This window comes from Amblyomma maculatum, chromosome 9 (genome assembly GCF_055883805.1).
Source record: "Amblyomma maculatum isolate TAMU_Amacu chromosome 9, ASM5588380v1, whole genome shotgun sequence".
NCBI lineage: Eukaryota > Metazoa > Arthropoda > Arachnida > Ixodida > Ixodidae > Amblyomma > Amblyomma maculatum.
Window position 1 is genome coordinate 20,426,390 of NC_139352.1, and position 12,434 is coordinate 20,438,823.

Consider the following 12,434-nt stretch of genomic DNA (forward strand, 5'->3'; position numbering starts at 1 on the left):
TCAACAGCTGCTCACTAAGTTGAGGAGCTACGCAAACTTGTTCAAAATCTCTGAGGTCCTCACTCGGCGCCTGACGGCGCGAACGCAGGATCTGGGCAGCTCCACGATCCCATACTTCAACTCGGCGCCGCCTCCACGGTGCGCCACGTCGAACATTGTCCTCACCTCCTGGCATCGATAGGCACCGTTGCAAAGCAGACTGGAAGCACGGTTACATTTCACCACGGGCAAATGCGACGGAATTCGAGTCACATTCACATCTATGGAGGTCGTAAATGTACAGGTAGCCCGGCCTTCTATGCTTCTTGCCTACGGTTGCGTCGAGTACTTGTCCACGGCAAGGAATGACCTTCTGGGTCCGGGCACGGGCTCTAAACGTGCCGTCGACGCACTGTAGTGCGCAAGAAGACAAACGAAGAGTACTCCTCTAGGGGTCATCCTCAGATCAGTTTCTGGAGAGATATCGACAGGTCTGATTAGGTGTTAACAAAAAGTAGTTGGACTTTCGTCTGGCGAAAAGCAGAACCGATGATGGCGAGTTGTACTTCAAGAGAGAACAGATATGTTGCAGCCTCCTTTTATTTCAACGCTTGAAACTCATGACGTTCTTTCACCCCTCTTGCTTCAGAAAAGGGAAAGCTCCGACACTCCACACGAACAGTGGTAGGATGTAACTGCCGCCGGTTAATATTACTTCCCAGGATTTCTTCATCCGCCTTGCTATCTCAGAATACCATATTCATGATACGGACTCCACCCCGTTGGACGACGTCTCCTGCCGTTCGCCGCAAATGAGATTTTTCAGACTGAATTAAATTTTCCATTAATACATTCTCGTGAAGTTGGTACGTTTATGTGGTTTTACGCTCCAAAGCGTGAGGCTATTTAGAATGCCGTATTGGAGGAGTGCGGATAAGTTCGGCTGCCTGAGATTCCTTAACACGCACTAATATCACAGATAATACGGGCAAAACGCGTCCATCACTTTTGAAGAAATCAAGAAAACAATTTTTACCTAGAAAGTTGTCAGGCCATCAAGGTTTTTTCTGCCGCTTGCAACGAGCTATCACACACAGGAAACTGAACATTTAACATCACCCGATGTATAAATATATAGCGGAGGGTGTTTTCTTGCTTTTTCGGAGCTCTGAAGTGGTTGCTCTGTAGTGTCTGAAGTCACCTCAAACGTCTGAAGCCTTACCAGCCAGTGCATCACATTCACATGTTGAAAGCATTTTTCACCTTCGACCTTATATAACATCTGAGAGTTTTACTGGCTAAATTCGACAAGCTGCACAGTGTTTCCACAGTTTTCTCCATAGTGTTTCCATATGATATAACATTCTTCCTATATAGACCCACATGACGCAAAACTTGATTCCGGTTTCTGTGAAGCCTGAGACTGAAGCACAAGTCAAGCAACGACCATGCTAAACGTTCTTAGAGCTAATGTTTTCTTTTTTTCAGTTTAGCTCATTAGGTAGGCTAATCAGAAGTTTAGAAAGTTTAACACGTTATTACCTGGTGTACAACAGCCCGTGGCAAATCGACAGTATCAAGTATATATATCCGCCAGAAATGACAAGCACCATGCCCGAACGCAAATAAGCATGAAAATACAGATTCACGATAGACATCTCAGTTTTTCCATATGCTATTAAAAAATGGAGCTTTTTTCCTCCAACCCCATTTGATTCTCCCTTTTCCACCGCATTGTTACCAAGACTTCAACATTGTATTTCGAGCAGAAATTTGAATCATACTGATTTAGAGGTAATAAAGATTGTTCCAAAGTTGAGTGTATTATTTTCGCTAGCATGAAAGCACATTATTGCGTTTTCATTCTTCTAAAATTTATTCTTACCAAACCTAATTCTTTCTGTTGTCCTCGTTACATCATGGTTGTGCTGCAGTGTATTACTGTTTCTTTTTATTGCTGTTAGAATGCATTTTATTGTAAACATTAGTTCCCTAAACCTGCTAAGACACCTTCTTTGACACAAGCAGAATATGTAAATTATCAAATGAAAATAAAAGGAAGTATATATTTTTGAAGCCATTGATGATAAATTCTAAAAGCAGAAAAACGGCAATGAGCAAATACAAGGAACAAGGTCAAATCTCAACATAGGACTAAGTGTGCAGGTTTGTGTGCATGTGTTGTTTGAGCAGGTGCTGCGTAGCTCAGAAAGGTTTTGTACACCATAAATATTGTCGGGACACTGTAACCAAATAGATAGAGACGCAATAAAATGCTTAGGTTTGAACATGCAAAGGTATCACTCTTTGTGCACCGTAGTTTAATTGATAATATTTTTACATTTATCAGTTCTTTTTTATGTTTATAACTCAGTGTTTGCTACAGGCCTAACCGGCGATATGCGGACCTTGTCGATACAAAGCGAAGAGAGATTCTGAGTTTGCATACTCTAGTACCAAGAAGTAGACTAAATGCATTCGAAATTTTATCTCTGTTTATTTCACGCAATGCTTTAGCGTCTCGAAAACTGTCACCGTCAGTCACTGCATAGGCGCAGCCACCGCGCTGCACCCATTCAAGGATTTGTGTTACTAAAACATCAGTACGCATCATAAACATATGTTAGTACTAAAGTTATACATGCGACAAACGCTTTTACTAGGTATCCTTCTAGCCCACTTGAACCACGCCTATGCTCGAACCTCAATGCCGACGAATTCATTTGATTGAATTGTGCCTATTTCCCGCCATCCTCCTCGACACCTTGTTTATGGGCACCATGAAGTATTGAAAATGCCAACTACTAATGCTACTACTAATGATGGTAGTAATACATTTACAGTAAAAACTGCCACTAAATTGAGCTAAGTTGGCCAAAGGCTAAGTTATGCTGAAGAACAATATTTACAGTTCAATTATGGTCCGAAGCTAGGCTATTCATGTCACCTTAAGCAAAGGTGAGAAGAATTAGCTACTGAGAACCTTACAAATAGCGCACTAAAAAAAAATAGGCATAAATTTACGCACTTTCAGATGACAATGCGATAGTGGTGTGTTTGGACTCAATGCGCACACAGTTGACGAAGACAATGACTAGCAATGCACAGAGCTAGACAGAAAGAGAGAGAGTGACCGTAAAACACGCGGTTTCTTTGGCTGCAGTGACAGCCACGAGGTTTTGTATTCGCTTCCCACGAGTAATGCCTCGTTTTCAGACCGCTGCGCTCCGACGGTTTTTTTTCCTGCCATCGGCAGAGGCTCATGGGCCAAATATGATTCGTAGTTAAGTTTGGTTGTGTTTACACCTTTTGTACTAAAGTGGCTCGCCTGGAAAAAAGGCGCGTCATGATTCTAAAACCCGTCATCTACCATATAAGTGGCAAAAGCTACTTATGTAGCCTTTGCCACTTGCAATATGTCATCATTGTTATTATCTATAATTGCAGCATCATTGTCGACCCTACTATTATCCGCCCTGTTGACAAGGAGAATTTGATATGTTTCACGATCTCGGGTATGACGCAGTTTAGGGTTCCGAGGGAAGGAGGTTCGACTCCCGATGGAGACAGGATTTATATATTTTAACTATCATCCTCATAGTAAACAAGCAGAATTATGATGTGCGCTTCTATGATGCCGGGTGTGGCGTAGTTGGTTTCTGTTCCCTTCGAGATATAAGGATCCTTTTTACGCACTGAGCTGCAGATCAGGGTAAGCAAAGGTTTGCCCGAATATTTTGTGTATACCAAATATATAAAGACGGCTGTTGCTGGTTTTCTGAAAGAGGTTGTAGTGACCGGTCATTTCTTGACGGCGCAATTGTCATGCAAGTATTTAGCAACAGTTAAGCGCAAAACGCTATATAAGGACCTTGCAGATGTAGTTACTGTGCCTCTGTACCATATACCATATACACTGCTAATCCCGGAAGCGATGTTTTAAAGCACATGAAAAGAATGAGTGTGGCTCCAGGCGCTGAGTCATTATTCTTTAGGCTGTACATTTTAACCTCAGAGGTTAAAACTTGGATGGAGGAAAAGAGACTGTACGTTCTCTGGGGTGTCAATTGATTCTTATAGCAAGAGCTACATTACGTCGGATTTTCGAGCCGTCAGCGTGGCTGCGCCTTGAGGAAACGTTTGGCAGGAGCTGCCATTTCGGACCTCTTTCCTAAGGGAGGATAATATCAGAAACATCCTGCGAGGTTCTGTCATTCACGTTACCCCTACAACATGCAGGCACATTTGCATGGCTTGGCTGAAGTGGTGCTGTATATATGGGGGTTGGTAGCCTGCGCTCTCCCGTCATACCCTTAAAGGCGAAGCTTAAGTGTCCCCCATAATTTTTTTTTATGCAAGATGCAAAAAGTCCGAAACCATCGAGCACGTCTTCCTGGAATGTTTGAGCTGAGTGTTCTTTTGTGACATATTGCAAAGAACACTGAAAAAAGACCTGCCACTAGATAACCCAGGATTTCACTTCCTACCCGTAAAAAATGATGAAGACGTCCCTTTCGCTGCGGTAATACTCATGCATATGGAAGGCCTGCATAGCTGCACGACACGCCGACGTTAATGCAGTGCCGGCACACCACTACTTCAACGATGCCATTGCGAGGTTCGCGGAAAACTACGAGAATGTGTACTCCGCACCTGAATGGGTATTGATAATAGAGCAGCTTGTGCACAAGAAGTTGTTTTAGCCCCTTTACATCAGCCAAGATTTAGCTGATATTTTTAGCCCATGTCAACTCTATGTGCATTGTTTGCCAGTGTCATTTTTCTTGTGTTGTGATGTAGGAGTCTAAGCAGGCAATAAAAACAAACAGGTGGCGTAGTTTGTTGAAGTGCTCAGCTCGATATCTCAGTGTTGGAGGTTCTATTCCCGGTGGAGACCGGATTTTTTTTCCAGATGACATTAGTTCGATTTCGGAGGATGAAGTCATTTGATTGACAGCTATCGTGTTAAGGGCCTGTGCCTTAAAATTATTCGCCTTATGGCCAAGATATGGGGCCGAAAAGACTGCATTGCTATAGTAACTCGACATCGAAAGCCATTTTGCAATGACCGAAGCGGCGGCGAGTGAAACGACGGCATGCACGACCGATAACTTTGGGGCAAGGCACCACCGAAGGCCCTGGATTCCTAGCCTTTTTGCACCTTCACAACACTCCAATTAATACTGATATAAAAGAAAATAAACCTGAAGTGGTGTGGCTTCGCTATAAAAGAGCTGTAAAAAAGGAAAGAACATTCGTTTTCAGACCAGGTTTCTTGCCACCTTAACAAATGCAATAATGATTTTTGCCTCACCTTTCCCGTCTCGCCTGGCATGCAGCCACGAAGAATACTGTCTACGAGTGTCACTAGCGGCAAATACTAATAAGAACAGGGTGAGGCACATTGATGACAAGGCAGGATAGTCAAATAAAGGGGGTTTATTTTTGGCCGTTTGGCTCGAGACCTTTTCCAAGCACTTGTCCTTGCTAGTTCTTTCGTTTAAACTTTCCGGGCGGAGAATTGCTGAAAGGCTCGACTCAAGGTTTGATGTCAGCTTCGAAGACAAATTTGCCGTATGGTAACTTAAAGCATTTTGCACTTGAAAAAGAAACATATTTGGATGATGCCATTAAACACAAATATTAATGATTTCCCGCGCATACATATTCAATATCACAGCAAGTGGCATTTGCGAAATTGCAAGAGCTATTCTTTCGGAGCTATCATGGTCATCAGTGTTTTCTGGAACCTCCTTTAAGGTGTACAGAAAACTAAAACAAGAGAAACTAAATGCTGATCGTAACATCTACGGGAGTGGCCTGCAGAAGCCTCTGTAGATGAGTCCTGCCACACCTGTTCAGCATTGCCTTCAGCCGCAGACAGACGTCACCCGGTCACGTGAAACATTTTTGTTTTCTTAGAAAGGCACTGGAGATCAGGTAGGAACAAATCGGCTCCGTTCTTCCAAACACACTCTCGTAGTCAAGTCATATTCCTCTGGCCTGCGCGAGAAAAATGGGAACACATCAATCAGCTTTTGTCGGTCGCCCATTTAATGTTAGGGCACAGAAGAGTTTACTGGGCCAACAAGCTTATTACATCGTTAGCTCTTGCTACCCATTTTCTTGGCCGAGTGTATAGCAGTTTTCGTGACTGTCGAGTGTCCAACCGTTAGAGATTGGCCAGGGCCAAACAGGACCTCTCACTGACAACAGGTACAATCATCATCATCATCATCATCATCATCAGCCTGATTATGCCCACTGCAGGGCGAAGGCCTCTCCCATATTTCTCCACTTAACCCGGTTCTGTGCTAGCTGCATCCACTTGACCCCTGCGAACTTCTTAATCTCATCCGCCCACCTAACTTTCTGCCTCCCCCTGCTACGCTTTCCTTCCCTTGGAATCCAGTTTGTTACCCTCAGCGACCATCGGTTATCCTCTCTTCGCACTACATGTCCTGCCCATGTCCATTTCTTCTTCTTAATTTCCACTAGAATGTCATTAACTTGAGTTATTTCTCTGACCCACTCTGCACGCTTTCTATCTCTTAATGTTACCCCTACCATTTTTCGTTCCATAGCCCTCTGGGTTGTCCTCAACTTAAGTAGAACTCTCTTGGTTAGCCTCCACGTTTCAGCCCCATAGGTGAGTACAGGCAAGATGCAACTGTTGTACACTTTCCTCTTGAGCGATACCGGTAAGCTGCTAGTCATAATCTGCGAGTGCTTGCCAAATGCGCTCCATCCCAATCTTATTCTTCTTGATATTTCCTTTTCATGGTCTGGATCTGCGGTTACTACCTGTCCTAAGTAGACATATTCGCCTACTATTTCCAGTATTTCGCTACCTAATGTAAACTGCTGTTCCTTCCCGAGGCTGTTGAACATTACCTTAGTCTTCTGCATATTGATTTTCAAGCCTACCATTCTACTTTTTCTGTCTAGGTCATCAATCATTATTTGCAGTTCATCCCCCGAGTTGCTTAGCAAGGCAATGTCATCAGCAAATCGCAGGTTACTGAGGTATTCTCCATCTACCCTTATCCCTAACTGCTCCCATTCCAAGTCTCTAAATACTTCCTCTAAACAAGCTGTGAATAGTACTGGGGAGATTGTGTCTCCTTGCCTAACACCTTTCTTTATGGGAATTTTATTGCTTTCTTTATGTAGAACTATGGTTGCTGTGCAGCCACTATATATATCTTCCAGCACTTTCACGTACGGCTCGTCTACCCCCTGATTTCGCAATGCCTGCATCACCGCCGAGGTTTCAACTGAGTCAAATGCTTTTTCGTAATCAATGAATGCTATGTATAAGGGCTGGTTATATTCCGAGCATTTTTCTATCACCTGATTGATGGTATGGATATGATCGATAGTAGAGTACCGTTTCCGAAACCCTGCTTGATCCTTTGCTTGATTGCAGTCTAAGGTTGTCCTGATTCTATTGGCGATTACCTTAGTAAATACCTTATACGTAACAGACAGTAAGCTGATTGGTCTGTAATTTTTAAGGTCCTTAGAGTCCCCTTTCTTGTGAATGAGGATAATGTTTGCATTCTTCCATGCTTCCGGTACCGTCGATGACACCAGGCACTGCGTATACAGGGTGGCCAGTTTTTCTAGCACGATATCCCCCCCGTCCTTCAGCAAATCTGTAGTTATCTGATCCTCTCCAGCTGATTTCCCCCTTTTCATAGTTTCTAGTGCTTTCTTGACCTCGTCCTTCGTCACTGGTGGAACGTCTGACTGTTTTTCCCTACCGCTAATCTCACTACGGTCCTGACTACTTTGGCTACTGTAGAGATCTGTATAGAACTCCTCGGCTACTTTGACTATCTTGTCCATATTAGTGATGATGTTGCCCGCCTTGTCCCTTATCGCATACATCTGGTTTTTGCCTATGCCCAATTTCTTCTTTACCGCTTTAAGGCTTCCCCCGTTCTTTACAGCATGCTCAATTTTCTCCATGTTATATTTCCTTATATCGGCCACCTTGCGCTTATTGATTAGCTTTGATATCTCGGCCAATTCGATCTGGTCTGTTGGATTGGAAGCTTTCATACTCTGCCGTTTCTTAATCAAATCTTTCGTCTCCTTAGACAGCTTACCGGTATCCTCTTTAACTATCCTACCGCCTACTTCTACTGCGCACTCAGTAATGATATCTCTGAAATTATTGTTCATTGCCTCTAGGGTAATGTCGCCATCCTCAGTTAGAGCTGAAAACCTATTCTGTAGCGAGATTCTGAACTCTTCTGCCCTCCCCCTCACCGCTAATTCGTTGATGGGTTTCTTTCTTACTAATCTATTGCGTTCCTTCTTCAGATTTAGGCTAATTCGGGACCTCACCATCCTATGGTCACTACATCGAACTTTCCCGATTACCTCTACATCCTGCACAATGGCGGGGGTTGAACACATTATGAAGTCGATTTCATTTTTAGTCTCTCCGTTAGGACTTTTCCATGTCCATTTCCGGTTCTTCCGTTTGCTGAAGAAGGTATTCATGATTCGTAAGTTATTGCGCTCTGCAAACTCAACTAGTAACTCCCCCCTGCTATTCCTAGAACCAATGCCATAGTCACCTACTGCCTTGTCTCCTGCCTGTTTTTTCCCTACCTTGGCATTGAAGTCGCCCATTAGTACAGTATACTGCGTCTTTACTTTTCGCATTGCCGATTCTACATCTTCATAGAAGCTTTCAACTGCCTGCTCATCATAACTACATGTAGGTGCATAGGCCTGTACAACCTTCAGTTTATACCGCTTATTAAGCCTAATTACGATGCCTGCAACCCTCTCATTAATGCTATAGAATTCATCTATATTACCCGCTATATACTTATTGACAAGGAAACCTACCCCAAGTTGTCGCCTCTCTGGTAAACCTCGATAACACAGTACATGCCCATCCTTCAATACAGTATATGCCTCATTCGGCCTCCTAACCTCACTAAGCCCTATGACATCCCATTTCATGCCCTCTAGTTCCTCTAACAGCACTGCTAAACTGGCTTCACTAGCAAGGGTTCTAGCATTAAACGTTGCCAGGGTCAGTTTCCAATGGCGGCCTGTCCAGCGGAGCCAGGCTTTCTTAGCACCCCCTGCTGCGTAACAGGTCTGACCGCCGCCGTGGTCAGTTGTTCCGCAGCCGCTGGTGACTGAGGGCCGGGGTTTTATGGAGCTTATCATAGGAGGTTGTGGCCAATTACTGCACCAGGGTGGCCAACTCCTGTTCTGGTGAGGGAGTGCGTTGCCGGAGGTGTTCACCGGCATCAGGTCGCACCCCAAACCTGTATATGCAATTCCATCGACACGCGGACTTTTTTTTTTTTTTTTTTTTTGTCATCCGGTGGAGAATTGCGCGGCACCGGGATTTGAACCCCGGTCCTCTTGCATGCGAGGCGGATGTTCTAGGGGACACTTAAGCTCTATCTTTAAGATTATGACGTGACAGCATTAATGGCTCTCGTCTGGCGGCTTTATTGGTGGATCCTCATTTGCACACGTGCAATTTTCTACTCACTTAATCGCTAATCTTTTAATTTCTGCCTCTATTCTCTCACCACGCTTGCTTGCATACATTCACAAGCTACATCAATATGTGAAGGTCCACCCGACATTAAATATACCGAGCCAGTCTAGGGGTGATGTGTGTGACTCGGGATCCAAGGGTTCTGGAAAGTTCCATTTGCATCTCACCCTCCCATCGCAAAGGAGCTATCTAGCTGTAAGCGGCTGACAAACCCGTGTCATGTGGTCTTGTGACATCACACAAGCTGCCAAACCAATCCATGCCGGGCCGTGTCATCAGCCAAAAATCTGCCACCTGCCACGTTCACCTGCTAGAGACATGCTTGAAATTTTTTTCCCTGATAATGCCGCCAACACCAAATTTTGAGGACAGTGGGACCTTTAACGCCACGAGGTTAATACTAACCGTATCAGTTTATAGGTTTTCAAAAATGCCATACTTGTCCCTGCTGCAGAGCAAGGAACTTAGGTGCTGCACTTGGAAGAAGGCGCCTATGCCTACAGATGCACACTGCACAGCAGCGCCCTTGTAATATGCTTGCCCACTTGCCGTGCCCACCCGTGTGTTGCAAAAAGAGAAACCATGAGATAGAAGCGCCACAGTGTGATGCGCACTTTTAGACGTGACTAGCGTCATCTGCGGCTGCTCAGCTTTGATTTTGCTCAAGTGCAGCCCCTAAATTCCGTGCGTAGCAACTGACATTCATGATGGAAAATAGCGCGAAAGCACACAAAGGACGAGGTACAAGGTGCCTTTCAATGGGGTGAAATCACAACTTCCCCGTGTGCACCCCCCCCCTCCCCCTATGCCACATGTCAAAACCCTCCACATAGCTGACTATTTGAGCAAAGAAGGGGCATTTTCAATTAGACTTGGGCGGTAAAAGCACAAGCAGGAATCGTTCGCGCAGAATATCGTAATACCACACTAGTAATCACCAATTCAGTTGATATTTTTACTCTTTAAGGTTACAATTGATAATTCAATTCCTACTGTAGATTTGCTTCGCCTACGCATATCAAAAGGGTAGAGCTATGCTATCTATTACAAGAAGTCTACTGTCTGGGCTGCTTTTAAACCACTGCTTTGGAATTCTTCCTAAGCGACATAAACGTCACTCCCCGATATTTCATTCCTTTGAACCCTCACCTTGCGAGGCCTTTGGCGACATCTTCAGCTTCATCAAACGTGTCTGGCAACTCGATACCTCTAGTTTCCGGCAACAGGGCAGCCGCCGCTGCACCCACCATGCCTGCGGCCGCCAAAAGTCCGGGAACTACGAGAACGGGAGCATTCTTTTTCTGCAATGAAGAGAACAACCAGCGTATGCAGATTACCGAGCAGATGCAGGAATTTTACGCGATTGCGTATTGCGCTTGAATAGTCGAAAAGCCTTCGTCGCACCCAAGTTTATATATCACGTAAAATAAACGTGTAGGAAAAAATACTGTGGTGGCACATGCCGCGGCAACCGGGACTCCATCGGGACTCTATCGGGACCGGGAATCCATCGTTGCCAATACAGGTGGCGCGCCTCCTCGTTCTTGTCAAAACTGAGCCTCTATGTCGACTTCTGAATGCGGAAGCACCATAGATAGCTACAGGCAGCTGTTGCGTTATGTAATTAAGGCGGAGTTGAATTGTTCAACTAATGTTTATTCTTATCCAGCCGGCACTCACTGGAGCAGTAGGCCTTATCAGACAGTCAGTCTGCTACCACCTCCTTCTTATTCAGTCCGTGCTCACTCAGTCGGCTACCACCTCCTTTTTCTTCAGTCCGTGCTCACTGACATATTGATGGAGTGATACAACTGCACCTTCTTATAACGGCGTGACACGTACTTTAAAGCCGAAGTAACCCCGATATTCCTGTATCAGAGCCTGTATTTTCTTTTGGGGTTATAGCCTTTCTTTTTAACTACAGCAGTTAAACGGTCTTACCTTCCACAACACAACGGGTGTTTATTATGAGGTGGATGAGAGTACAGGGCGTCTTCGACATACGCAGGGAACACCCTTTACGCGACTTCATACACCCGCTCGATTATTTAATTATATCACAGAAGTATTGAAATGCTTGGGGGACAGGTAAGCACAATAGTAGGATGTGATAGATTTAAATGGTCGCGACCTCCATCTTGGGAGACTCTTGGTGGACCTTTAACAGATGGAGAGCCAGGTGGACGCACAATTTAGCAAATTTCTCAATTATTAGTAATAAATACCACATAGCTACATATGACAGGCCACGCAATATGACAGACACAAAAGGCCTCGCTTTGGACTGACAAGCTTTGGGGCCCTAGGCGTACGTGTCCCACTCAAGATCCAAATGCGTGGCGGAGAAGGCGGACGCTAAAGGTGGTCGAAATCAGCAGCCGACCACTACGGCGCATCTCTCTCTCTTCCTTCTTTCGCTCTCTCTTTTCTCCCTACTCTGATGGCGCCGTTTAGGCATGCATGGAGAAAAAGAATATAATAGGATACCTTTCGCATGCTGTGTACCTTAGTACGATTAGCAGAGTGGTAACGAAGGAGGTAGGCTCATGGTGCCGTCTCATGTTCTCAGAGATGTGTTCCGCACGTCGGGACCAATCAACGCGTGAGCAATGGTGGCGGGTGTGCTCCCACTACTCCGCTAACGGCTAAGGTGAGGTGGTACACAATACGCTAATGTGTCTAATGCAGGTTTTCTCTTTCCGTGAAGCATATCAATTTTGTATGTTTTTCATACTGGCTGTGTTAAATAAAATTTGCACTTAGTGTACAACGGGCAGAAATGGCTCAGCTTGTTTCGTTCGTTCAGAAAGCTTAGCTTTATCCAACATTTATAAACCTTCATGATGTGATTAAAAAAAAATACATGCAAAAAATATTTCTTCACCACTGTCATGAATTATATAATCTACTCTTA

The 12,434-nt window shown here is 44.6% G+C and overlaps 1 protein-coding gene across 1 annotated transcript in view; it reads right to left on the reverse strand.

Moving 5' to 3' along the window:
* Positions 1-5,422: 5,422 nt before the first annotated feature.
* The window catches only part of LOC146178543 (organic cation transporter protein-like), a 29,831-nt gene continuing 22,819 nt past the window's right edge, over positions 5,423-12,434 (reverse strand). The window contains exons 8-9 of the mRNA XM_084579779.1: positions 10,670-10,821; positions 5,423-5,982 (exon numbers count right to left, since the gene is read on the reverse strand). Coding sequence (XP_084435905.1) covers positions 5,916-5,982; positions 10,670-10,821 — 219 coding nt within the window. The 3' untranslated portion in view covers positions 5,423-5,915. The remainder of the gene's footprint in view (positions 5,983-10,669; positions 10,822-12,434) is intronic.